Source organism: Patella vulgata, chromosome 3, assembly GCF_932274485.2.
Source record: "Patella vulgata chromosome 3, xgPatVulg1.2, whole genome shotgun sequence".
Classification (NCBI taxonomy): domain Eukaryota; kingdom Metazoa; phylum Mollusca; class Gastropoda; family Patellidae; genus Patella; species Patella vulgata.
In genome coordinates, this window is record NC_065881.2 from 52964420 (window position 1) to 52991039 (window position 26620).

Consider the following 26620-nt stretch of genomic DNA (forward strand, 5'->3'; position numbering starts at 1 on the left):
ACCTGTGACGTAAACGAGATTTTATTTTGTGGGATAGCTGTGTATTTTGTTCTGTATAGAAGAATAATGTGTGTTTTTTGTTGTTTTTAACATGATCTAAGGGACGTTGCGAATATCTTTTACAGCTAAGTTACAAGATGAATTCTATTAGAAGATGGTTATATCGACCAAAGGTATGATATGGTTTTTATTGAGGGTAAATTTGACAGGAACAAAACCATCTCCTTATGGCTTATTTTCAATGTATGAATGTTGTTGTGGTGAGAGAGTGAACACTGAAGTGAATTGGATGAGTAAACCCATTTCTCATGCAGTGTTCGAATACATAGGTGGGGTGATGTTTATTTATATATATATATAGGTTATTAAATCAATATGAAACATAATGGTTTTATTTTTAATTTCAATTAATTGACAGTTCACGATGGTGATTCTGATTCCATTAGCTAGGCGGCAGGCCTACTGCGATTATGTCTAGTCACTCAGTCTGAGAATTAAAATGATATTATTATTATTATATATTTATCAACAATTAAGAATGATAATAATAGAATGAACTGAGACCATCGATAATCTTCTAATGTTATTATAGATATAAAGTTTGGGTGTGTTTGGTAATACTTATGTTAAATCAAAAAGTGTGAATGACACTAAACAATGGACCATTATTATTGCATTAATTATGAGTTCCCATAAGGAATAATGGGCCATGATTGTCACACCACAGGTAGTACCTGCAACATGTACATGTAGTTCTTAATTGGGTTGGTTATTTTATTATAGGGTTGTCAGCCTGTTAGTTGGGTGTATTAAATGTTTCTTTGTTGTCCAAAAAATTTACCAGGATAGAACATTCTGTTCTATGTGACAGTATGATTTTAACATTCCCATGAAGTTCCTCTAATCTAACACAATTATTAGTGACTTTACTCATTTCCCTTAGAAATTAATTACAAGTAGATCTACAGGAAGAATATATGTTTCATGTATATTTTTATTCTTTGATGGTGGCCAGTATACATTCATTGTATCTGGACAGCTGAGCTGACCCACTAACATCATTCTGTAAATAGGTCAATATGACTCAATTCCTCCTGGTTCTCTTAGTAGAACAGCAATGGGAATATAAATTTGATTGATAGAATGAAATAAAAGTTTATTGATTCTTTTCTAAGAATTTCAACAATCTAATCCAGGATGTATGTTGTCGGACCTACATGTAAAATGTACATTTAAGCTTACTTGTTCAAGTTGTTAGTTGTTTAAATAATTTTAATGCCAGTACACCCAAAAAACGGTTTGTAGACTATTAGATTTTATTTATTGTCATGTTTTCTTAATTGATTTTCTGTTATTAAATTTATTCATGTTAATAAGACCTTTAAAATGAATTGTTCATATGACATTTGGTATGGTAATAGTAAATGCACCACACACAAACATTTACATAAGACAAACCTACGGACAAGACACAGAAATCACATGTATCCAGGGGCTGGGTGTAAGCGTCCACTGCTCTGTACAGTTCAGGGTCTGTAGAGATACAGAGTTCACTTAAAAAAGAAAACAACTGATAGTAACGGGGAATATTTCCCAAATGTTGTATAATATTAATACGAGTCATGGTCTGCTATGCTACATGAAAAATAAATGTAAGCACATTGAAGCAAAAATGCCTATACAAATAACCATATCGGTGAAATGTAGTAAAAAGCCAAGTACAGCTAAATTATAAATGGCCTATGTAGTACTAGTAGTTAGAAACGTTATATAAGCATTCGAAAGAATTGAGGTGTATTAATTACAGAGTTAGGGCATAAGGCCTATTTTTATATAACAAAAAAAAACCCCAGAACTGAATACAAAGAAGCAATCGGAAAATGTGTGACTAGCCTTGGGGGCAGTCGTCTGCTGAATGACGTTATGTAAAAGGCAGTATAATTAAATTATCCTAATTGCTGTCAGACAAGTTGTAAATTTCTAACTTTAATTTTATGGCATTTTGACTCTGATATAATCATATTATTCTAAAATTGTTTGAGTTAATTAGGTGGTAGGCCTATTAGAATCTGATGAAGCATATTTCAAAAATTATGCAAACAATGAATATGATTAAACTTTTGTGGTTGAATACGTCATACATGTACTTAAGAATATTGTTACTACTAATTAATATTTTCTGAAAAATTTACATATATTTTAGAGTCACATCATGGTACATGCAGATCAGGATAAAACTGACTGTTTTAATTTGTGATGTTATAATTGAGGAATCAGTCATGCTCATGACATGCATACACATGTACATGTGCATATTGTGACTCACTTCAGAAATGACTTATTCTTATAGTGCATTATGACAGATCAATTATAATTATATATATTTGTTTCTTATCATCAGTTAAGAATATATTACATATGTGACACTGACACTTCATGCTTGAAGCTAAGCTTATTATTTTGAAAAGTAGAATTAAAATGACGAATTTAACAGGAAGCAGAAAACTGATTAAAATTCAAACTTTTATTCAAATATTTTTAGCATCAAACATTCAGCAAGGGTGGTATTCATACAATGTACATAGCTTATACCATTAATTAATCACAAGGATGTCAATGACAGGCTTTTTATAGCTTATGCTGTGTTCACCATATTAAACCAGTGTGGAGAAAGAACATTCATCTGAAGACCAACCTCCAGTTGTTCAACTCGAATGTCAAGCCTTACACAAAAAGAGCACATGAATTGAATTTATATATAAGACTATGAAAAATAAACAAATAAGAAATTGGAAGAAAAATACACAACCTAGATCAATAATCTAAAGGTAACCTAAATGTGTTTGCTTTGCGTCATGTTGTAAATCACAAAAATAACACAGGGTCAATAATTCCAAAAGTAAATTTGAAATTTCCACCAAAAGAGAGAACTGCAATGACAACTTCAAGGTTTTTGATTTTCTGTCCTAGAAAACGACATAAACCCATGACACCATCATGGGAAGTATAACAGTAGCCATTGAAATTTATTTCCTACATAATAATTGTTCCAATATCTGATAATAATTATTCTTTTGTTTTAATTTACATTTTTTTTATATGGACTTCTGTCAGTAGGAATCATGCAGTCCTGGAAATAGAATTTTGGTCTGGTCATGATACACTCAGTGGGCATGTCTTTAAACAACCTCAATGTTAAAACCATGATATGATATTTATTTCTAGGGCATTGTCATCCCTGTGGACCATAAGCCTTTTTAAATTCAAGTTGAAGCAAATATGTCTTTGGTAATGTACCACAAGGCAGAATGCTCCTTACAAAACAAGATCTGTGTAGAGTGGTATCAGGTGTTCTGGGACGAGTAAACAACTTATAAATTTGATATTTCTGAAAAATATAGTAAGCTGTATAAATCATGAATCATGATAAAATTTAATATAGACTAATTATTTGCAATATAAGCATACATTTGGCTATGTGTATGATGTCATATAGCATTTAATTTTCAACAATCAGCTAATGTATGCCATACATCTGTAATATGGTACCAGATAATAAAATAATTCCCAGTGGAGGTCATGATTATTAAGATAATGGGGCAATCATATTGACTGTTCGTATGTCAACACTATTTATTGTGTGTACTATATTAGTGGTTGGTTATGTTTCACATCATATTAAATATTATACATGTAGTTCAAAATGACACAGAAGACAGATCAATATGGAGTTATTAAATGTCCACATAGCTGGGTTAATATGAAAACAAAGCCATATGCATGTACCATACGACTATAGATTATAAAATATACCATGTTTATGTACCTATAACGATGTGATAAAGAAATTCTAATATATGTGTATAACATGTATGTATACATTATATACACACAATTAAAGCTTTAGTTAGTTAAAGGAAAATTCCCATACTGGCAGTGATATTTCTGTTAATAAAACTGACTCATTAAAGATACATTCCCTAGAAAGTATTTATAGGGTAGTTATTTTCAATAAAAGGCAGACATATTTGGTATGGAAAGTAGAGGCATTCAAATTTAGTAGAAAAATACTGGATTCCCTGAAAAACACCCATGGAGCACTGGTGTGACTAAAACGGAAAGGTGTCACTAACTGATAATCAAGAATTTACTTAGACATTGATATCTGTGGTAGTGGTAAATGAACAGCATCCAATGACAAATATTTTAAATATGTTTTATGTTCAAATATATCATTAAATCACACAGTTTTTATACGCCCACATTGAAATCTGGTCATATATTGTCATATCCCCCCGTCTGTCCGGGGTCCACAAGCTCTAGAGGCTAAAGTTAATATCCGATTGACTTAAAATTTATACACAGTGTTTAAGGTCATGGGACGAAGAATCCTGTTGAATTTCACTATTGATCACTTTAAAAAATTGTGTGGACGCTCTAGAGGCTAAAGATAATATCCGATTGACTTTAAATTTATACACAGTGTTTAAGGTCATAAGACAAAGAAGCCTATTGATTTTCAGCGATTTCCGATAATTACTGCCAGAGTTCAGGCTCTTGATCACTTCAAAAAAAATCTTGTGGACTCTCTAGAGGCCAAAGTTAATATCCTATTGACTTTAAATTTATACACAGTGCTTAAGGTCATGAGACGAAAAATCCTATTGATTTTCAGCAATTTACGATAATTACTGCCAGAGTTATAGCCCTTGATCACTTCAAAAATTCTTGTGGACACTCTAAGAGGCTAAAGTGAATATCCGATTGACTTTAGATTTTTACACAGTGTTTAAGGTCATGAGACAAAGAAGCCTATTGATTTTCAACGATTTCTGATAATTACTGCCAAAGTTTCGGCCCTTGATCACTTTGAAAAATCTTGTGCTGCTCTAGAGGCTAAAGATATTATCCGATTGACTTTAGATTGATACACAGAGTTTAAGGTCTTGAGGCGAACAAGTATATTGATTTTCAATGAATTTTGATAACTTGAACATCTAAATCCATGATATTAAATGTTGTTATTCTTATTCAGATTTTAGTGTATTATAAATGTTTCATTACCGAAAAAAGTAAAAATATGCAACAACTCCTGTTGACTGCCCGCGCGATTTAGCTGCTGTGGGCGTATGTTTCGTTGCCTGGCAACCTATCTTTATATAGACAGAAAGGCCCCTTTAAGTGTCACAGACCCTAATGATGAACAAACAACTATCTGAAGCTTTTTTATATATTTTCATAGAATACCAACTTTCAGCTGAGTTGGAGGCAATATAAGATTAGACTTGAATACATGTAGATGCACTAGACTAAGCTTCCAATTCGAATCCCTTCCTACTGGATAGAAATTGACAGCAATTCAAAATTGAAGTTTGTTAAGGACAGATCATTGAAGTTCAATCTTATAAGATTTAAGCTTTTTTATGTAAGATTATTCAGAACAAAAACTAGTCATCTGAATAGATTTAAAGATACCTACCCACAAAAGTATTTATTGGGTGGTTATTTCCAATAAAAGCATGGAAAATTTGGTATATATGGAAAGTGGAGAAGCCCAATCGTTCTAGAAAAATACTGGATTCCTTGAAAAACACTCATGGAGAATGCACAGGACAAAAATGAGAGGGTGTCACCAATTGGCAGCCTGACAATTAAGGGCTGTCTGCTCGAGTGACATCAAAGGTTGTGCACGAAGATTTTCTGATCTCTCAGCACTAGGGAGCGCTTGATGTATGCGTTGATAAACTTGATGGTGAGCATACTAGGAAAAACTCAGAAACTTAAAACTTACTACAGTTTCTGACATAAAAATCACAGAAAAAGACGTGGGCAGTGAATAATCTGAGAATTTAATTAGGGTTCATTATTTATGATAAATGGACAGCGATTAATTTAAAGCTAACACAATCTTTTATATGCAGTGAATTCTCTTCCGGCTTCACACCCTTTGTTTGGTACTGTGAAAGCCAATCACATGACACAAACATGACTTCTTTTAATAGATTTTTTATAGCTTGGGGTAGTTCCTCACTAATACAATGTTTTGTGAAGGATTTAAAGCAAAATTTTGATGGATTAATTAAGTTGAGTATGCTTTTAGTCCAAATATATCATCAAATCACACCGTTTGTTCGCAGGAAGATATCTTTTAAAAGAGAAACATTAAACGTGATTTAGGTTTTCAAAAATATGCATCATTATCAAATTCAGGCGCTGAAAATAAGATCAATATGATTGACCTAGCCATCAAACAACTGACTGTGAGTGATTGGAATAATTGTTAACCGCTTGACATTTTATACACAGTATTTAAGATAAAAACATTTCCTCCATGTTACATGAATTTTATCTGATTGAAATTTATTTTCAAAGCCATTTCTTTCTCTTCTAATTAGCATGTACATATGTATACATGGATGTGCGTGAGGACAAGTAGGTGAGAGCAGTTCTGGAACAGAAATGAATATGAAAAAAGTAACATCCTTTATGCATCCAACCAACAAAAAAAAACCTCTTGATAACTCAATTGATATTAACTTAACAGTTTTTCAATCGTTTCCTTAAATTTTGATGATTTCATTCAATGTACAAAGGATGTTAAAACTATAGTAACGTGTAGTAATTCTTATAGCCATTGAATATTGTCATGTACTGACTGATCACATGTAAGACTTGTTTGTTTCTTTTTTTTCATCTAATTACGTAATCGAGTCAGCTGATTTTGTTTACAGCGAACTGTTAAACATGTCTTCTTTTAAAAAAAAACAATCCACGGACGCATTATAACTAATCATATGTAGATGTTGATAGGTCATACCATACACCAACAGAAATAGAATTGCTTATTATTAGTTGAACAAATCTTGAAGTGTACAGAACAAAAGATTTGTGTATTTGATTTGTTGTACAGAACTGTTTGAGACGGAAACACTTGAAGTGGTTTATAAATAACATCTGTTGCATGTTTTCAGAGTTCAAATTTAGATTTCTAGTTTCAGGTAATTTATATTTGGCTATTGTTTTATGTATATTCAACTTATTTTGCATCCTTGAAGATCAATTCAGAAATTTAAAAAAACCCTGGACCATTATTATGTTGAAAATGTAATTTGAAAAAGTCAACAAGCTTTCCTAATCTGATGATTTGCATTGTTTTTAAATATCAGTTCCTCGCTTGTAAGGTGACATTGCATTAAGACAACTTAGTTTTCTCTAGTAGATTTTTATCAGAGATGAATTAGTTGAGGCAAAAGTAGTTTAAAAGGTGTTAAGAACTTAAGGCAGGTTTATGAACATTAATGATGGATTGATTTCAGTTATTGTTATATAGGGGTTAATGACTGTCATTGTTCTATTATTATTATAATTAATTATGATGGATTGTATTGTGTTGTTATAATACAGACTATGACGATCAGTGAATATCATTGTCTTAGACACTCAAATTAGTTGAATTAAGAGAAAATAGACATGTTTATGTTCATTACTGTATTACAAACAATTATATAAGTTGGTCAATTATGTCCAGATTATCATATGCCTTCTGTCATATCCTGTATCTCTATCAGTATATCGGAAGCTCCTGTAGTTTAGTTGCCAGTATTTCAGAATGTTTCGCTACTTAAACAAAAAGAAAATCAGAAAATATTTGGTAATCATACCTTTTCTCCTATGGGAATTTATGGAATATTTTTGATTTAACAAAAGTCACCATATCAGTTAAACTTTTGATTATTTTATTGTTTATTATTTATTTTTTTTCAGAGGACAGATACCTCGATGTTAGCCCAGTTTTTCTATGCCGATGAGGACTTAAATTTGGTTGCGGCAGAACTTGATAGTTTTGATGGAAGAAAGGATCCTGAGAGATGTTCTTTATTGGTTAATCAGCTGCGCTCGTGTCAAGACAGGGTACTCAATATAATACAGCAAATAATGGATGAAGCTATACCTCATCAAAGAGCAAGTAGAGATTTTCGAGTAAAGTTCCCAGACGATGTCATACAGGAAAATCTTTCTGGACAGCTTTGGTTTGGAGCAGAGGTAATAATTTAATATCTTTTACTTTTTGGGGGAAGGATGTACCGGTTGTCAGGTTGGGGTAAATTTGGTTTAAAGGAGCTAAGTCGCTAATATTTGGGACCTAGAAATTGACACAAATGGGTCGCAACGCATGCAATAATGTAATATGAATGTATATAAATTGATTTACATTCAATGGTTTCTGTTTTTACTGTAATTTCTAATCAGTTAGGTTCGGCGAAATACGCCGGATTCTCAGTTGAATTTCAATATATAGCGTCTGGTTTTTCCAGTCTACACCGATAGTATTTATTGGGCATGCTCCCCAGATAAGAATATAGCGTCACCGTATGACATGACTTATGGAATATGCCTAGCCTCATTTTTCGAGTCCCTTATTACAAATAGCGCTTAAACGCATTATGGTACACGATTCGTGTACCAATGTTAAAATGTTTATTTTGTCTTAAATATTGGATATCAGAAGCCCATCTTTTCCCGGTAAGATCACAACATCAATGTTGATTTAAAGCGACAAATAAATCGTGTTTTCAATGTCGAAGATTTTGGATGATATTGAGTTAGAGACATACATGTAGCTACTTTAAAGTTCAAATGTTATTGCTAGATCTGTTGCTGATGATCTCAGATTCTGAAGTACTGTAGTGGGAATGTATTTTTAATACTATGTATATCTGTAGTACTCCCTACCTTGGCTACATGTATTTGATTTAAAAAATGATTTCTCTATTAAAAGTTAATGGTGAAATCAATAATTATTGTCAGCTTGATATTTTCTTGATTAGATTTTAGATGTTAGATTATTTGTGTTCATTTTATTATATTTCCTGTTCCTTGTCAGTTTATGTATACCGGTAGTTTCTCCACAGATTTTTCAGGTAATTTATAAAGATACATGTATTATTTGGATTATTTTTACTTTAAATGATTTAAAATCCAAAAAACATGAATTACATGTCATATAGCATAAATATTTCATTTCAGTCAATTCTGTACTACATGTAGATGGGTAGCTGTAATACTGGTACTGATAAATACATGTTTTTGTTTTTTGTGTACAAGTTTAGTTTCCCATAATGTGGTTGTATTTATAGCTGATTGCTGTCATGTATGTCCATTCTCATTTATTCATGATGTCTTGTTAGGAGACGTTACAATAATCCATATCTTTTTGAAATTGATATACATGTACTGTACCTCCTTGTTAGTCTCAAAGTTTTGATAATAACTTCCAGATTTATTCACCTTTGTTAGGAAATCTTGTTAGCACTATTGAGCCAACAGCTTCAATTATGATCTGATCTTTCTGAAATTGATATAAGTTGTCTTTTGTCTATCCAATTGAAAGGTAGAACCATATTGACTTTCAACAGTTTTTCTATGATAGCTTTATATTGGTTTTCTGTCCCATTGAAAGGAAGGCCCACATTGATTTACAACAATTTTTGATAACTTCCAACTTTGTTGCGAAATACTGTTAGCACTATACTATAGAGGCTTCATTTACATGATTAGTAGATCTTTTTGAAATTTGTTGTCCTACAGTCATAAATGATTTGTTATGAAATCTTGCTAACAACTTATTACACTATAATTATGATCTGATGTTTGTTGCCTGGCAACCTATGTTTATGTTTTTTTATTTAACACCTATGTCAAAAAGATAGGTAGTAGTAATAGTACTTGTGGTATTTACTATTAACTGAAATGAATAGCTTTTATATATATGGTACAATACAGTATAAAAATACTTCTTGGCAAGAGTTTATTATATTCTAGTTTGTTATATCAGTGATATTTATTATGAAACAAAACTAGTAGAACAGTTACACATGTATAGGACTACAGTTTTGTGCTTGTACATTTAAACTATAAGTTATACTAAAGAGGATACATGTATGCACTTATTATCAAAACATTCTGTGGTTGTATAATAAACCAGTGACTGTTGTCCCATATAATTGTTCAAGTTTTGTTATGTTCCCTAACGCTAAATGCCACTAACGGATTATATTTATTACATGTATACTTTTAAATAACTGTTACACAGTAACTGCTAAAGTCTTAAAAAAAAAACAAATTAAACAACATGTTGTTAATGTTTTTTTTTTATATCTTGCGTTGTTCTTCAAAAGATGCATTGAGTTTAACCTTTGAACAATCAGTTGATGAATAATAGCTATTTATTATTGTTTAATTATGTTACTATACAAGTATACATGTACAATCAAAAGGTTAATGTTAATTAATAAAACCAATTGTTAAAATAATTATCCCCTGCTGAATAGAATACTTTTGAAAAATTTTAAGAATAAATTTTTTTATTGTGATGATTATGATCATCTTATTGTGATCATACTTTTAAATGGATTCAGGAAATAATTTATATATGATATCATAAGGAAACTGAAGTAGCAAGTAATATATTAAAACGGATTGACTTGTGTAAACTCAACAGAAGTCTTTTGTTTTGATGTATTTTTTGTGAAAGCATTATTAAGTGCATGCAGTTTATTTGAATATTATAAACAGTTTAAAAAAAAAGATTAGAGCATTTTTTTTGTGAAGAAATTTATTTTCTCAATATGAAAATTATATGTAATCTTTATAGTAAGTAATACAATGTACAGACGAGCATACATGTATTATTTACAAAAATGACTAGAAGCTTCATTTAACAACTTATTATTATAGGTTTGGCCAGTACCCTAGACCCCATTCACACTCAAAGGTACTTTTTGAAAAGAAACAAAAAAAAAATATTTAGTATAAGCTTACACATAAAATCTTGGTCCAAAATTCATAATTAAAGTAACAGATTAAAGATACATTATGTAAGATTTAGATAAAGAGCTGACCATTCTTGCTATAATAGCTCAAAATAGATAATGTAAAATGAAAATATTGAAAATTTCATTCAAATTACTTCATTCTTCTTAGCTAAGTTACAAATGTATCACTGTAGTTTTGACAAGATGTGTGCATTATGGTAACCAGGGCACTGGTATATTTGAGACTTAGCGTCGCTTTCCCATTTTTAAATTGAAGTTTTAAATAGTGAACCAGTCTAGTCTAGTTGTCCCCCGCCTTTCGAAGACTGCAGGGGACTATTAAAATGGGTTCGTCCGTCTGTCTGTCTGTCTGTCTGTCCGTCTGTCTGTCCGTCACACTTTTTGGGACACAATAACTCTCTTCCTAATTGAGCTAGAATGTTCAAACTTGGTGTATGTGTTTATTAGGTCAATGCCTTGATGGAGTTCGAAGATGAGCATTTTCCGCTTAGGGTAAGCAGAGATAAGCAATTTGATTGGTTGATGCTTTGGGACACGATATCTCTCTTCCTAATTGGGCTAGAATGTTCAAACTTGGTGTATGTGTTGATTAGGTCAATGCCTTGATGGAGTTCGAAGATGAGCATTTTCCGCTTAGGGTAAGCAGAGATAAGCAATTTGATTGGTTGATGCTTTGGGACACGATAACTTTTAATTGAGCTAGAATGTTCAAACTTGGTGTATGTGTTTATTAGGTCAATGCCTTGATGGAGTTCGAAGATGAGCATTTTCCGCTTAGCGTAAGCAGAGATAAGCAATTTGATTGGTTGATACTTTGGGGCACGATAACTCTCTTCCTAATTGAGCTAGAATGTTCAAACTTGGTGTATGTGTTGATTAGGTCAATGCCTTGATGGAGTTCGAAGATGAGCATTTTCCGCTTAGGGTAAGCAGAGATAAGCAATTTGATTGGTTGATGCTTTGGGACACGATAACTTTAGTTCTAATTAAGTGAGATTGATGAAACTTGGTGTATAGTTTCATTACAGTAATACCATGACTAAGTTTGATAATGAGCATTTTCTGCTCAGGGTAAGCAGAGCGATACGCAATTTGATTGGTCGAGACTTTGGAAAACAATAACTCTCCTACTTTGATTGTTAGACTATAAGTAAAGATATACTGTTTGATTGTTCAATACTTTGTAAAAGATAATTTGTGATAAATTTATATGTGTCCTCTAATTATTTTCCTATTTCGGCGGGGGACATCAGCCTCACTGTTGGCTTGTTAAAATCTTGATTATCCAATGCCATCAAGAGTTGAATATGGTCTTATTTTGTTAATAAATGTCTAATTAATAGTTTATATAACATTTCAGACCTACAGAAAGACCTGCAATAAGCAGATTTAGCTCTTGTATAATGTACATGTATGCTTAACATACACCCTCAGTAACTTTAAGATGCATTATGCAAGATTTAGATAAAGAGCTGACAGTTTTCGCTATAATGTTAACAAATAGATAATGAAAAGGGAATATGTTGAAAATTTCAGTCAAATTACTTCATTCTCAGCTGATTATCCATTTTTTGATTAAATTATTAACTTGCAATCATGTTTAAATCCGATGGTCTAGAGAGTTAATTTTGGGCTTGGCATTTGATTAAATGTCTGATTAATATTAGAGGCCAAATTGGAAATTTCTTGGATTCCGATTGGTCGAAAAGTGGTGTAGAATGAGTATAACAGTCCTCTAAATTTCTAGGGTGACTCGGGGGTTGGGATGGCCTAGTGGTCTAGAGTGTCGCGCTCGACCTCCAGCTGGCTGGTCCCCTCTGGCTTGTGGTTGTGGTTTTGATCCCTGTTATGAGTGTATATGGCTGGGAGAAAGGGGCGTCTTCTCAACCTTGTGGGTTTACTCCAGGTACTCCGGCCGGTTTCCTCCCACAGGAAAGACCCCTGCGCATGCACTAAGATAATAATAATAAAAATTAAGACTTGTCTGTAATATCACCTGCGGTGGAAGCGGACATTAAACACGAAGAACAGCAACTAGGATGACTCACTGCAAATGAATATTTCCTGGGTACTAGTCTCTCTTTGCATTGCAGCGTCCAAAATTCTACACCTCAAAACTTTATTTTAGGACATTTTGCTTGTATATGATCAATACTGAAATTCAACCACAGGATATATATCTGCTGCATATATCTACACAGTCACACGAATGTATAGACATCTATCAATGAATCAGTTTTTCATTAGTAGAGGCGCTCGATCACTAATGATTTAAGCGGGTTCAAATGGACAATAACGGTCCTCTAAATTCTAAACAGGCAGTGTTTATCTTCTAATTTGAGGCTAAACAAAATAGCTCTAATTCTAATACATCTTGAAAAGTAAATTACATATTGTCTACAGTATGTAAATAAGGGATTTGTTGATATTATTCTATTCTTAAATTTCTATTACTATGGCACTGTTGGAGGTCCTGATTATTAAAGTTGCAATTTCATATTTTTAAGTTATATTTTTAAAATTTATTAAAATAAAGCCTTAAAATAGATGGTATCTATAAACAGTCCTACCTTGTTAAAGAATAATCCTATTAATCCTATAATTCACTATTGCCAGTTAAGAAATTGGCAAAAATATCATTTTCCTCTTCAAATTCAAACGTTTGAAAAAGCTTCTCCATGGTGGAGAATAGAAAACTTGGGAGGTAATTGTGTTATTATTTCCGGTGTAAATGAGTTTTAAGTGTGAGAATGACACCTATGATTGTATAATAGTGAGTTGACAACCTCTTAAGCAAAAGACATAGAAATAATTATGTTTTGACTTTCTAAGAAAATATGAATTTGTAACTTTAATTGGAATAGCCTACTATAGGTGTATATGTGTGTGTTATTTTAGTAATGATATATAAATATTGTATGTATTTACAGTGTTTAGCAGCTGGTTCTAGTATAATGAATAGAGAAATAGAAAGTGCCAGTATGAGACCATTAGCCAGAGCATTAACAAAGAACTTAGACAGTCTCAGATCTGTTCTACGGGAACAGTGTCTGCGTAATATTAATCAATATTCAGAAAGGGTATGTAGCTTTGATAAATATTATTAGTTATTGACTCTTTAATAATGATTTCTTTCAAATTAAACACTATTTATGGATAACAATTACTATTGTTTATTACACTGCGACGTTTCAACAATATTCCACAAGTCGTTTTTGAGCAAGCGTATAAGCACAAATAAGTAAAATGAAATGAGAAAAATGGAAAAAAAGATATGATACAGTATGAACTATCCAATAGATTATATAAATCTAGTTCACTGCTCTTTATACATACATTTTCATTTTTCTAATTTCATTTTTATACGCCCGACATGTAGTTTGGATATAGTAGTCGTACCCCTCTGTCCTTCCGTCAACAATTGCTCGTTAACGTGATAGAGATTTTAACATATTTTTTATCAAGTTTGTGCAAAGCATTAGGACTGTGAGAAGATTAACCCTATTGCCTTGCAAATTTGGTGAACACAATACATATCGATATTAGATTTCTTGAAAGAGCCTAGATCCTTATTAAATTTGGTCAACATCCAAGTTTCCCTTTTGGATATGCTGCAGTTGTGTCTGGGCATCCACTGCAGATGATATACATGCAAAGGGTATCAGTCAACACCAGCTAGCAAAATTTATGATTTTCTATGAAGTCTATTGGTGTTCCTCTTTTTGATCTGGTTGAATCCAAACTGGGATATCATTTATTGTTGATATTTTCATTTTGTTTTCCTAATTAAATTATACATCTTAAATTTAAATGATCAAATTGAGTAGCCTACATTTAGCGTGGATTACATGGAAAAATATGAATGGTGTACAGAGACTTGAATTTTCTTCAATTACTGCAAACAAATTTCATGATATTTATTAATGCTAATTATTATTCTTTTTTTGTTTGTTTAAGATAAGAGAATCCTTGGTGATATTTGATAAATTGTTTGCTGAATTTGAATTGAGGTAAGATCGCATACTAAGAATATGTTTTATTTATAGAATTCAAACCGACTATTATAACAGTATTGAAGTAGACTAATGGTTTGAAATTACCATGAAACATTGATATTTAACCTGTGATAATTATTGAATTATTGATTTGGCAGTGTCTATGTATATTCAGTAGTGTATAAAATTGACCAGATATTATGAGTTATATTGTCAGCTTATAATAATCCTATGATAATTTCAATGAAAGTGATAGAAAAGTCTCTTCTTTTGCTTAATTTTACATGTAGTAAACACCTGATGCTAACCAGGAGGTCTTGAGTTCGCTCCCGGTGTTGGCCGAGAGAATTCCTCAGGATTTACCCAGGTGTGGTTACCCCACGTTAGTGGTGCAAGATTTAGGGCCTAACAAGGAACAGTGCCTAATCCTTTGGAAGATTAAAAAAAAATGAGCCCCTGTGTAAGCCAACACATTGGCGTGCATGTAAAAAAAAATGTTGTTATGCAAAATAAGAGTAGGCCACTGCGGCAAAATCGCCCTCATTGCAAACTGTATGGTGTATGCCCATCTTCATTAGCCCAATTGGTACAGAACTATAGAACGTTAACCCCATGTTATTTATTTGGGAAGTTCACATAGCTGTTGTATATTTGTATTTCTACACTAATGACTATTGCTTTGCAATAGTGCTCACATAAATGTTGGAACTTTAGCGGTTTTGCGAAGTTATTTAATTCCAAAGTGATCTTTATTTTGTACTTGTCTTGTAGTTACGTAAGTGCAATGGTACCAGTAAAGACTATGAGAGAGTATGATATGGTACAAGAAATCACAGTTCTGTTTTCTGAAACGGTTCAGAGGTATTTTTTTTGTTGTCAATGTATTTGTGTTGTGCATTTCAGTCAGACTTGTTTCAGATCAGCATTACTTGATATTTTTATCTGCCCACATTGTCATGTGGACGTATATTGTTGTCGCCCCTGTCCGTCCGTCCGTCCGTCCACAATTGTTTGTAAACAGTCTACAGGTCACAATTTTTATCCGATTTCAATGAAACTTGAAATATAGGTTTATCACCTTAAGATCTCGGTTCCTTTCGATATTGGCATGTATCGGACTGTAACTTCATGGATTATGTCCCCTGATTGTACGAAAAATCACGTTTTTGGCTTGTGAACACTGTAGAGGTCACAATTTTTATCCGATTTGGTTTAAACTTGAAATGTATGCTTATAACCCAAAGATCTCGGTTCCTTTCGGTATTCGTGCATATCGGAACGTAATTTCCTGAATTATGGCCCCTGATTGTACGAAAAATCGCGTTTTTAGCTTGTGGACCCTATAGAGGTCATAATTTTTCTCCGATTTAAAAAACCGTATTATTATATCACCGTTTCACCCTAAGGACGACTGAGTTTGAATTTCGTGAAAATCGGCCCAAAACTGACAGACAAAATGACCGGCCTTCGTTCTCAAATAGCATAAAAATATGGTATATCAAGATTGTGGACCCTATAGAGGTCACAATTTTTATCCGAGTTTGTTGAAACTTGAAATGCAAGTTTATAACCCAAAGATATTGGTTCCCTTCGATATTCGTGCTTTTCGGACTGTAACTTCCTGAATTATGGCCCCTGATAGTACGCAAAAACGCGTTTTTTGGCTTGTGGACCCTATAGAGGTCATAATTTTTATCCGATTTAAAAAAACGTATTATTATATCACCGTTACACCCAAAGGACAGCTGAGTTCGAATTTCGTGAAAATCGGCCCAAAACTGACAGACAAAATGGCCGCCCTTCGTTCTCAAATAGCGTAAAAATATGGTATATCAAGGTTGTGGATCCTATAGAGGTCACAATTTTTATCTGATTTTGTTAAAACTTAAAATGTAAGTTTATAACCCAAGGATCTCGGTTCCTTTCGATATTTGCGCATATCGGACTGTAACTTCCTGAATTATGGCCTCTGATAGTACGTAAAAATGCATTTTTGGGCTTGTGGACCCTATAGAGGTCATAATTTTTATCCGATTTAAAAAACCGTGTTAATATATCACCGTCACATTTTAAGGACGACTGAGTTCGAATTTCGTGAATATCGGCCTAAAACTGACAGATAAAATGGCCGCCCTTCGTTCTCAAGTAGCGTAAAAATATGGTATATCAAGGTTGTGAACCCTATAGAGGTCACAATTTTTCTCCGATTTTGTTGAAACTTGAAATGTAAGTTTATAACCCAAAGATCTTGGTTCCTTTCGATATTCGCGCATATCGGACCGTAACTTACTGAATTATGGCCCCTGATTGTACGGAAAATTGCGTTTTTAGCTTGTGGACCCTATGGACGTCATAAATTTTATCCGATTTAAAAAAAACGTATTAACCCTAAGGACGACTGAGTTTGAATTTCGTGAAATATCGGCCCAAAACTGACAGACAAAATGGACGCTCCTCGTTCTCAAATTGCGTAAAAATATGGTATATCAAGGGTGTGGACCCTATAGAGGTCACAATTTTTATCCGATTTTGTTGAAACTTGAAATGTAAGTTTATAACCCAAAGATCTTGGTTCCTTTCGATATTTGCACATATCGAATTGTAATTTCCTGAATTATGGCCCTTGATTGTAGGAAAAATCACTTTCGTTTTAGCTTGTTTTCTATCCATCTCTCGAAAATGTGGGCATATCCTTCCTGGCAGCTGCTGGTTTCCTAGGAATTGGGAGAGGTATGTTAAAAATGTGGCGTACGAGTCGTAAGACCATTGTGAATGATATTGGTATAACTTATACTTGCCCAATTGATTGTGAATTGAAGACAAATTTTAGGATGTTTTTTGTCTAATTGAGTGTAAATACCTTTGTTATTAGTATTCAAGTTATAAATTAAGCTGAATATTTTTGAAGAATAATTCAGTAGTTTAGACAAATCCATCTTCTCTTCTGGATACTAGTGTTGAAACTTGTATCTGAATATTTGTTCATGGTTACAAGATTTTTGGATGACTAGGCCTATTCATTCTATTCTTGGTTTTATCAATCATGTTTGGAAAGTGCAGATGAATAGCCAAATACTAAAAGTTTCAACACAACTGAATATTGAGGAATAATTTATTAATAAACCAAATTCTATATTAATTGTCCCCCGCCATTCGAAAAAAGCAGGGGACTGTTAAAATTGGGTTCATCCGTCTGTTTGTCCGTCTGTCTGTCTGTCCGTCACACTTTTTGGGACACAATAACTCTCCTTCTAATTGAGCTAGAATGTTCAAACTTGGTGTAGGTGTTTATTAGGTCAATGCCTTGATAGAGTTCGAAGATGGGCATTTTCTGCTTAGGGTAAGCAGAGATAAGCAATTTGATTGATTGATGCTTTGGGACACGATAACTTTAGTTCTAATTAAGTGAGAGTGATGAAACTTGGTATATAGTTTCATTACATCAATACCTTGACAAAGTTCGATAATAAGCATTTTCTGCTCAGGGTAATTGGAGCGATAAGCAATTTGATTGGCCGAGACTTTCTAATTGAGCTAGAATGTTCACACTTGGCATAGATGTTTATTAGGTGAATGCCATACTGGAGTTCGAAGATGAGCATTTTCTGCTTAGGGTAAGCAGAGATAAGCAATTTGATTTGTTGATGCTTTGGGACACAATAAATTTAGTTAAAATTAAGTGAGAGTGAGGAAACTTGGTGTATAGTTTTATCACATCAATACCTTGACTAAGTTCGATAATGAGCATTTTCTGCTCAGGGTAAGCAGAGCATTAAGCAATTTGATTGGTCGAGACTTTGGAACACAATAACTTTCCTTCTAATTGAGGTAGAATGTTCAAACTTGATGTAGGCGTTCATTTGGTGAATGCCTTGATGGAGTTCGGTGATATAGGCGTTCATTTGGTGAATGCCTTGATGGAGTTCGGTGATAAACATTGTCTACTTATGGTAAGCAGAGATAAGCAATCTGATTGGTTGATGTTTTGGGCTACGATAACTTTGGTTATAATTAAGTGAGAGTGATGAAACTCCGAGTATAGATTCATCATATCATTACCTTGATGATGAGAGTTTTCTGATTAACATTTCAAGCTAAAGCTAAGCAGACCTAAGCGATTTCATTGGTCGATGCTTTGGGACAAGATAACTTTGATTCTATCTGATAGATAGTGATGAAACTTAGTGTATAGTTGATAATCAGTTTGATTGCTTGATACTTTTGAAAAAAATAAATGTCGATTAATTAATATGTGTCATCTATTTATTTTGGGATTTTGACGGGGGACATCAGCCTCACTGTTGGATTGTTTTAATACATACTACAACATAGTATAAATAAACTATAAGCACACCACAGCACGAATATCTTTATGTTCACTTCAATCTTCTTACAGAGCTGTAAAATTAGGTCATTTGAGTGAAGATATGATTAATGAGTATGATCCAGCCTTAATGTTTACAATCCCAAGATTAGCCATTGTTTGGTAAGTTGAATATTACTTTAGTCTATATGATACTTGATTGTATATGATATTCTTGGATCTCATTTTATTTAGCAATGTTAATAAAAAATTTATACATTTCAAACCAAGAGAAAGAAAGATTTTTGTTGATGTCTTTCAAATTAAATACATGAACTCTGTCATAATATTTTATTACAGTGGCCTACTAATTCATCAAGATGGACCACTTAATCCTGACAATGGTTCTCTGGGTGTTTCGGAAATGTTTCGTCCGTTTATTACCTTACTTATCAAAATCAGGTAAGATTATTTCTTGATCACTCCTGTCTTCAGTATAACAGTTCCTAAAATTCTACATTTCCTGAGAAATTACAGCTTTTTCATTTTGGGTAACCTGCCATTTTGTCTGTTGCTGGGTTCCTCAGATTTAAGTAAATTCCTTGCAGGGTAATGTTTGAAATAATAATAATTTCCTTAAAAGGGTTAGCTTGCTAAAAGTCATTCTTTTGTCTCAATCGACATTTCGAGAGTTGATTCTCCATTACCGGGAAAGCTTGCAAGGTAAACTGACTCAATTGGAGGCTATAATTTGACAGTAATGTTTAAGCAAGCAAAACTGAATAAAAGGAAAATAAACAGAGGTCGCAGTCACGCAAAAATCTGCGTATATTCACACATAAATGTGTTATTAATTAATATGTGTCATCTATTTATTTTGGGATTTCGGCGCGGGACATCAGCCTCACTGTTGGCTTGTTAGTCCTTAATAAGTCATTTTAAGTTAAGTGCATGATTTTTTTTTTTATTTCAGAGAACTCTTGATGACGCTTACTGATGAAGAACTTGATAGTTTAGAAAAATCTTTATGTAGTACAGAAGATCATTTTTTTCTAACAAGTGATTCTGTAGGTAATTCTTGTCAAACAGATTTTGATGGAGAAAATCGTATTTGTAGTTCCGTCATCTCTTCCGAGATTAGTTTTCATGATGCCCTAGAAAATCCTTACACCTCTGTCGATTCTCAAAGCAATAGCAGTGAAGAGAGTGGCAACTTACACAATGGTGGTGAGCAGATTGCTACAACCAGCTCCTACGATGATATACCGACATCCACTCGAATAGAAAAACAAGTTGACGAATTGAACGAAACCCTCTCGGGTTCTTTGAAAAAATGTGATAGCAATGATTCAGGACTTCACAGTGAAAATACAAGTAATTCAGAGAGCCTTTACACTGTGTCCTCAAGTGACTCTCAAAATACACTTAGCACTGCTGAATTGTCTCCATTAAGCGAAGGGGAAGCAACTCCAATAGGGTTCAGTTTAGAGAAGGAATTAACCAGTCCAGCCTGTGATAAATTAAAGGAAAGTAAGGCAGCAACTGAAGTGTTTAATGAGATCTTTACGGAAGAAATCGGACAATTGTGTGCAGAAATACTTGATGAAATTCTAGAATCTGTTTGCTCAATTTGTCAAAATGACAGTCAGTTTGTATCATATGCTGAAGAAAACTGTGAAATTTGCTCACGTGACAATCAGTCTTCCGTGCCAAGTGTAACTGAGACTGATACTGATGGTGCCTGTAGAACAGTAAATAGTGATACCCAATCTCACCGATCAGATTTAACCGATTCTATTTCGGGAAGCGATAATGAATCTTCTTTGAATATTGAAAATGACACGACATACGTTGAGCCAGTTGTCGTACCCAAACCAGACGGTCAAACCAAAAAATTTAAATCAAAAAATGGCCGACGACAGCGTCAAAACTCAAGTCCATTTGAACGCTTAAATATTAACAGTAAAAGTGGTTCTAATGAAAGTGACGAAAGGGTGTGCAAAACGTGTTTAACCGTACCCAGAATACAAAGATTAAGATACACCGAGAGCTGGAATTCTAATTGTTCAACATGTCAAAGTAGAGCTTCAAGTATTGAATATGAGTGTGATAAAGAAAGGTACATAATTTTATTAGATTCTTTTTCAGATATTTTCTGTTTCTTTATTAGCAGTTTTACCCCTGTTTAACTTGTGATTCGAAGAGAAGGGATTTTAGATGGCTATTTTGCTCATGAGATGAATGCAATAAGGTCTCTAACATTTGTACTGCAGATCACCTAGCCAGATTAGCCTGTTATCCCTTCAAGGAGTAGGGTTGCCTGCCTAACCACATAAGTTTTCTCCTACTATAAACCCCTGCACACAAGCAAATTATTGAAAATAAAAATATGATATATTAGAGTCTTTATATGACCTGATTATTGTTGAGTCCTCTCTTGTGAAATTTGAATCTTATTAACTTAATTTTCTCAGTGCATTGATTTGGATGTACTGTATTCTTGGTGCTAGCAGGAACATAAGTCGCAAGGCCTTTGGTTCCTTTGGCATGATAGATATACCAGTTATTTTGTAAGGTCCCCTCTATAACACCCTTTGTATTTTGGGGCTTTGAATTGGAATGGACTTTATTGCAGGCTTCCAGCTTAGGTATGTGTTATTAGAAATCACAGCTGGTATAATACATGTGCATTTCATAAATAATACTGTTTTAAATACTGTATAGAAATTGAAACATAGTGTACATTGTTTTGGTGTTTTAGTTGTGCGAGTAGCGATACCAGTTCCTATACATCTGATTGTAATGATGATGAAGAAATAGCTTTAGCTGTCCAAGCTGCTGAAACAGCATCTAGAAACGAAGCTAGATCTAGATTTAGAAGTAGTAGTGATATGATTCACAGACTATTTGTTTGTATATCAGGTAAAATTTATATCAACTCACTGTTTAATCAAACAAGATTTCATTTTGATAATTGACATGTATATAAAATGGAAATCAAATTAAAGCAAGAAATGAATGTAGCATTAAATCGAAAAAAAGAAAGTTCATGTAGTTACCTGATCAGCGGCATCACCAAATGGATGAGAAGGGGGATTTACACAGTTATTAGCAGTAAAAGTACTACTTTTATGGAATGGCAAGTCGGAATAGGCAAAAGCTGACTGATCTTTTTAAGAAGAAACTTTTTATCAGGCTATTGAATTAATCAAATATTTCTCTTAAAGGTGTGGCTGATCAACTTCAAACCAACTTTGCTAGTGATCTACGGAATATTTTACGAGCTGTTTTTGATATGAATTGTTCCGAACCATTGATGAGTTTTGATACAACAAGTAAATCAGAAATTATTACACCACCAAGTAGTAATGATGCAGAAACTAGTATCAACCGACAACCACGTACAACTAGTTCTAGACGTATAAACCACTACAGACGACGAAGGCGAATGCAAGGCTAGTATTTTCTTTATAATTGTTTTGGTCTCAAATTTAAAAAAAATATTTTTGCATATATATGATTTCTATTTAAAATTTCAAATCTGGTTCCCACATGTCAGTGTTTGACAAAAATATACCGTATGTAAAATATTTTCTGATAGTTAGAATTTTAAGGAGAAAATACCACTGTATTCTATTCTCAAACTGACCTCTGTAGGGTTCTGATGTATGTACAACACTGTTCTCAAAAGTATACACTTGTTAAAAGGGACAATAACACTCTTGCTGGCTTGACAGCTCCAGTAAATAAATATTAGCCTTATTCTAAGTATTAGATGTTTAAGTGTCCTACCTGTTGTGTAAATTATCCATCACATCCTATTTTACTTGTCCAGAGAGTTCGAAATATTTTTAAATCCAAGTCACATTTGAAAAGTTTTACATTAGGCTTTTCAAATCATTTAGTTGAATTTTTTAAATTTTTTAAATTAGGTGTGTTAAGATGAAATTTGTATCATCAATTAATTGAAATACTGTAAAATAGTACAATTTGTTGACCAGAATAAAGATTGGGACATATAATTCTGTTACAACAAGAGTGGTATTGAGCCTTTAATTATAGGAATGTTTTATTTTATAGATCCCCCAAGATGGATGCCAGATGATCTCAGTTTACATTGTCTTGCATGTAAAATTCCCTTCACGTTTGTTAGACGAAGACACCATTGTAGAAATTGTGGTAAAGTAAGTATATCTATATTTAATCTTTAATACTAGAATTTCTATTTCTGTGTCTCCAGAATGTCAAATAAGCTGTACATTTATATGTGGAATCACAATATTGGTATAAAGACGAAATCCCAATACCATGCTATATTTTCTGTAAGGGGTTGTCAAAGCTGAGTTATTTAATGATACTGACAGCTTTATGAATAACATTCACTAAGTTTATTAACTGTAATGTTTCAATGAGGATACTCTCACAGTTATCAAGCTGGGTTATTTTATGAAATTTGTGTTCTTTTTCAGATTTTCTGTGGACGTTGTTCTGCTAATTCAGTGCCTTTACCCCACTTTGGTCATATAAAGCCTGTGCGTGTTTGTAATAGATGTTTTATGTTTCAAGTTACCCCGTTCACTGTACAAAGCACATCGTCGTAGTAACATTGTATACCTTGACGATGACAAATCAAAGAAGACCACGCTTTAAACTGTAAGGTCGCAACAATGGAACTTTTATTCAATTACCCACATATATTTGATACAAATTGTTTATCTTTTAACATTTTAATTGTTTCTTTTAATGTTATTTTGATAAGTTCTTTCTTGTTTTATAGAAATCAGTAATGTTGTACTTCTAATTTAAGTATTGTTTATGCTTTTTTTAATTTAAATTGTGTAACAATCGCTGTCATTAATGAAGCCTTTACATATCATTATGCTGTGATAAATGATGTAAATATGAAGAAGACTATAATATTATATAAACACTAGATTCTAGTGCTCGGTTAGTGCTTTATGTATAGTTATCTTAACTTAATATATTGTATTTATTACTATTGTTAACTGTTAATTAATTTTGAATATGGTCAATACAGATTTACATATTTTCTGATGACCAATTCATAGGCCACATCCATTAGAAATATTGATTACCATACATTTTCGTAATTGGAACATTATAACAGAAAACCAAAACATTAATTTATTTGCAATTTAAAATTTGGATTTTTTTTGCAATGGACACAAAAAAAAGTAAAAATTATCTTGAAATTAATTCTGTACATTTTTACTCTGAGAAATGTTGTGAAATAAATAAATTATATAAGTTTAAGTAAGCCATCGTCCATTTATTATTATAATTATTGTGCAATGTTTTTTTTTTATGTTAGATATTTTAATAAATTGTGTTTTTGTGACAAATTTAAAAGGACAATTTTTAGAACGTACAAATCATGCCTTATATAGTATATATTGTTCATGTATGTCAGTGATTTTCTTATATATGTTTTCTAAAGCTTTGTGTAAAATAGCCAATGTTCAATTTTAATAAATAAAAACAATATATTTTTAAAATCGACACCTTTAAAATAACAGTGCATTTAAAGAGAGTATTAGAGATAGATTGTTTTAAAAATATAAAAATAAGCTCATACTGAGTCATGTACTGTTACAATGGCATTTAGTTATTAAACTGGATATACACTGGACATAAGTCTATGGAATACAGTACATTAATTATTATTTATTACTAAGCAACATTTCAATCCAAATTCTCTGGTGTTTATCAAGCATTATATCGCTCAGTAATAAACAGTAATTGTATTCCGTAGAATTGTCCCAGCTGAGGATTGTGTTTGAAATATTGTTTTATCACTAAGAATTAGTCTATTAAACCTTTTTTTGGGGAAAAATAACATACACAGATCAACTTTTTAATATCCTAATTGCAAACATTGATTCTTTATTTTACTTGAACTCTTAGAGTTATATCCCTTTGTATGTGTTCTATAAATTGATACAGACTTGAGTAACAGTATTACTGTTAATATTTAAATATTTTCCTTTTGCCAAAATATGCTTAATTGCTTCTAAAAGGAAAATATATGAAACAGTAACTAAAAATTAGGCATCAAGGAAAAAGAGAAATTCACTCAATAAAATATTACAAGTATCTGGATGATTTTATGATTCAATATTTAACCACATGGCAAGGATTCATCACGCAAGATATATCACACAAATAACATTTATCACACAAGTAACATCTTAATCACAAATGACACACACCACACACATAATGGGAATTAAATTATATAAGTAAAATAGAATTAACATATGGATTTTATTCTAGATTAAGAGCTACTGTTTATCTGAGTATTACGATTTCTTCTATTTTGAATTGATGTGTGTGACATGTTAAATATATATTTCATGAATGTTTCAGATCGTTTTTTTATTTGTTTTTTTTTGTCATAGGGTACATGAGAGGTCAGATATTTGTCATATAGTCAATCGCTAGTGAAAGCAGTATATCTTATACTATTATTGATCTAAATTACAATTAAATAAAATTCTAAAGTTTGATATATGCCCACATAGAAATTTGGTTATATATTATCGTCACATTGTCCGTCGTACAGCGTCAGTACAAAAGTTACCCAAGTTATCACTCAATTTGAAATTGATAGACAGGTTTTTTGTTCACAATACAAGCCTAATTTCTGTCAGTTCTAGCAAGAACTAGCAGCCTATAAAACTTCAATTATTTCTGGTAATTATTTCTTGTGTTGTTGTCCTTGATCAGTTTTTAGTGTACTGTAAATAAATGCTCACATTACCTATAAAATAAACATGTGACTGCCCCTCAAATGACTTGGCTGCTTGTGGGCACATGTTTTGTTGCATCGCAACCTATTTTTATGATAATTATTTTGAAATAAATATTTGTTTACTTGTTATATGAAAATCCTGAAAAATAGCTGTAGGCTTATTATAAATCTTGTGCTTGTATGAAATAGATAAAACAAATCAGTTTCTGTACTAATCTCTTACAGTGTATAATACTTTTATACTGGCTAACATAAGATTTGTATATTGGACAAAAAGATAATAAAATGTTTATAATGAATGCTTTGTTTACTTCTGTTTTTCACCTGAGGGTTTGTCTTTTCTTTGCAATTTTTGTCAAAAGGGTTAATTAATCAGTGATCCTTGTATCCCTGAAAAAAACCCTCAATATCTAAGTCAACACCAGAAAGAGAATGGTAAATAGGCTGGTTGTTTGTACATGTAGGTTGTAATATAATGGTCCACCTATATTTTATTACAACTATTGTTTGGAATAAAGTGCAGTAACTTATCAATATCTATACAAAAAACTTGGTCATTGATTTATGATGATAATGAATTATCAGTGTTTATAATATCAACTTGGTTATTTTCTATAGGATAGTTAATGAACAATAAAATATTCATGTTTATTATTGTTTAGTTTATCTCACACCATCATGTTTAAATGACATATATAGTGTGTATTGTTTTACT

The 26620-nt window shown here is 32.4% G+C and overlaps 1 protein-coding gene across 3 annotated transcripts; it reads left to right on the plus strand.

Moving 5' to 3' along the window:
- Positions 1–10: 10 nt before the first annotated feature.
- On the plus strand, positions 11–26204 carry LOC126815637 (lateral signaling target protein 2 homolog). 3 transcript variants are annotated; one of them, XM_050541380.2, is made up of 12 exons: positions 11–173; positions 7765–8043; positions 13766–13915; positions 14793–14845; positions 15602–15691; positions 19227–19316; positions 19494–19595; positions 20107–21252; positions 21895–22055; positions 22361–22588; positions 23214–23317; positions 23603–26204. In XM_050541380.2, exons 1-12 carry the CDS (start codon positions 138–140, stop codon positions 23732–23734), a joined length of 2571 nt encoding a protein of 856 aa, XP_050397337.1. In that variant the 5' UTR covers positions 11–137; the 3' UTR covers positions 23735–26204. The 3 variants fall into 3 exon arrangements, with proteins under 3 accessions (XP_050397337.1, XP_050397338.1, XP_050397336.1); XM_050541381.2 differs by lacking the exon at positions 11–173 and adding an exon at positions 6857–6998; XM_050541379.2 differs by lacking the exon at positions 11–173 and adding an exon at positions 7545–7651.
- Positions 26205–26620: the final 416 nt, after the last annotated feature.

Coding starts and splice junctions, on each gene's coding strand:
- LOC126815637 (XM_050541379.2), top strand. CDS start 7,610: ATGTTTCGCTACTTAAACAAAAAGAAAATCAGAAAATATTTG. Junction 15,692..19,226: donor TTTTCTGAAACGGTTCAGAG/GTATTTTTTTTG, acceptor ATCTTCTTACAG/AGCTGTAAAATTAGGTCATT. Junction 19,317..19,493: donor CCAAGATTAGCCATTGTTTG/GTAAGTTGAATA, acceptor ATTTTATTACAG/TGGCCTACTAATTCATCAAG.